Source organism: Mizuhopecten yessoensis, unplaced genomic scaffold (genome assembly GCF_002113885.1).
Source record: "Mizuhopecten yessoensis strain PY_sf001 unplaced genomic scaffold, ASM211388v2 scaffold2213, whole genome shotgun sequence".
NCBI classification, from domain to species: domain Eukaryota; kingdom Metazoa; phylum Mollusca; class Bivalvia; order Pectinida; family Pectinidae; genus Mizuhopecten; species Mizuhopecten yessoensis.
Genome location: NW_018404434.1, coordinates 329,382 through 332,275, shown reverse-complemented (window position 1 = coordinate 332,275; position 2,894 = coordinate 329,382). Strand labels below are relative to the sequence as shown.

The 2,894-nt window shown below is 37.8% G+C and overlaps 1 protein-coding gene across 1 annotated transcript; it reads left to right on the top strand.

Annotated features, from left to right (window-relative positions):
* The first annotated feature begins 2,002 nt into the window (after positions 1-2,002).
* Positions 2,003-2,560, top strand: LOC110445299 (homeobox protein 3-like). The gene has a single exon (XM_021489838.1). It carries the CDS (start codon positions 2,003-2,005, stop codon positions 2,558-2,560), a length of 558 nt encoding a protein of 185 aa, XP_021345513.1.
* The last annotated feature ends 334 nt before the right edge of the window (positions 2,561-2,894 follow it).

Sequence of the window (2,894 nt, the reverse complement as noted above, 5' to 3'; positions counted from 1 at the left end):
GTTGTGAGTAGTATATATATAGAAAATGCCCACTCTACACTTAAATGTGAGAGACAATATATAACATATCCTATGATATAACAGTGCCATTGGATTCTTGATAAAAGAATAATTCGATGTTTTTGTGCTCCACGGAAAAAAGTGTTAATACGCAAGAACACAAAGATGGTGATATGAGTTAATGTGTTTGGCTTGAGAGAAATATTGTGATATGACTTTGTGAGTTTTGCTTTGCATAGAAGATGGTGATATGAGTCTGCGCTTTCGGCTTTACCAAGAAGATGATGATGTGTGTCTGTTTATTTCGGATTTACAAATAAGAAAATATGGTTGTTTAAGTTTGTTTGCTTTACATAGAAGATGATGATCCGAGATTGTGAGTTTGGCTTTACATAGAAGATGAGGATATGAGTTTGGTTTTACATGTGTCAAGTGAATAAATGTGATTAGTTTATTAGTATTTATACGCTACTTATTGTACTTGTATTTCTGGCATCTAGGCAGGTGATGGTGTTTCCTAGACCGCCGGTTTTCCTGTCGCTACTGTTGGCGAATCTCGGTAGTTTCCAGGAGGATTCACACCGTATCAGCCCAAACATAACCTTTGCTGGTGAAAGGTTGGTCAACAATTTATTATATTATACATGGGTTTAATCTGATCATTTCATTAGGTGATGCATATTGTTAGTTTTGAGACAAAGTTAACGTACTGAGAGTGCATATTGTTGTTGTCTCAGGACCAACTACATAAAATCGACCGTACAGTTAAACTCGTTTGTGAGTTTATCATTAAACACTGGATATACTGGATTATTTTCAAACCTACTGGGTAAACTCAATGTTAAAATATAGCCCTGCATTGGCATGGATGTCCCTTGTCATCAATAAATCATTTTAACACTATATGACTTTAAATGTAGAAAACAAAGAATGTGTTACCTTTTTATGGTACTAATTTTTTTAACTGTTACTGCGGATAAATACTTTCTAAGCAGTCTGTAATTTTTTTTGCACAGGAAATATGAATCTCTTTAATTTCATTAGCAAATAAAATCAATATTTGGTAGTTTCTTTGAGAAATTAAAATTTTAATTGGTATTCCATTGGCATTGGCTTCCATTTGATCATGTAGGAACATTTCTTACATATAGGATCTAACACGAGTTTCCATTTCATATGAGATTTATGAAACGAGTCCAAGGATTTTTCAATTTAATGAATAATTCCTGACGAGTTTTACATATTTCCAATGAAATGAAAACGAGTGTAAGATCTTTTTTATCACATACTCATGATGTGTGGTATTTATTCGTGTAAAACGGCAGCAACCTTGAAATGCAAAAAAGCCGCCATTTTTACTCCAGTGCGTAAGTTTGTGACGTCATGTACTTGTCCTAGCGTGACGTCCCAATTATAATAATTGAAACTTACAACCAATCACAGGGCTGATAGGTCTTATCACATGGGTTAGTACGCAAAACAATATGACATGGGTATATTCACTGGATAACACAGTACATTATGGGATAAATATATGTATTATAGGCATACATTTAACCACCGATATATCATTTCGAGTATTTTATTTGAACTTAAACATCATCAATTGTTTGTAATCTAAATGTTGCTGTTGAGATTTAAGCACTTTGATTTGTACCTGTTTTACAGGTATTACCTGGCCGCTGTTACGTACACTGTGGACCTACGACAGATATTCAGCATTTGGAGTCGAGAGTTTTTGTGCCAAATGGAGAATTTTCAGCTGATGACTTACCACAGGGAAGCTGGTGGTTTTACAGCAACATGGGACAGGGGCAGCTTGATCGGTTTACGTACCCTCCCTGTGGTTATAGGATCAGTATGGCACATTACGTAAGGGTTTTTAGATCTGATCAGCAAGATGGAGCACAGGCAACCCAGAGAGAAGAAGTTACAGATTGGCGTACAGACGAAATGCAAACTGTAGATAGTGAAGGACATGAACACGTAGACAGGTTACAATATGTACAAAGGGTACAACCTGAATATGTACAAAGGGAACAACCTGAACATGCACATGGGGAACAATCTGAACATACACATGGGGAACATCCTGAAAATGTACATTGGGAACAACCTGAACATCCAGATGGAGAACAACCTGAACATGTACATGGGGAACAACCTGAACATGTACAAAGGGAACAACCTGAACCTACATATGTGGAACAACCTGAACATGTACAAGAGGAACAACCTGAACATACACACGGGTAACAACCTGAACATGTACAAGAGGAACAACCTGAACATACATATGGGGAACAACCTGATCATGTACAAAGGGAATAACCTGAACATGCACATGGAGAACAACCTGAACATACTAATGGGGAACAACCTGAACATGTACAAAGGGAACAACCTGAACATGTACGAAGGGAACAAACTGAACATGCACATGGGGACCAACCTGAACATACACATGGGGAAAAACCTGAACATACACATGGAGAACAACCTGAACATGTACAAGGGGAACAACCTGAACATGTACATTGGGAACAGCCTCAACATGTAGTTGGAGAACAACCTGAACATAGACATGGGGAAAAACCTGAACATGTACAAAGGGAACAACCTGAACATGTACAAAGGGAACAAACAGAACATGCACATGGGGAACAACCTGAACATACACATGGAGAACAACCTGAACATACACATGGGGAAAAACCTGAACAAACACATGGAGAACAACCTGAACATCCAAATGGAGAACAGCCTGAACATGTACATGGGGAATAACCTGAACATGTACAAGGGGAACAACCTGAACATACACATGGAGAACAACCTGAACATGTACAAGGGGGATAACCTGAACATGTACAAGGGGAATAACCTGAACATAT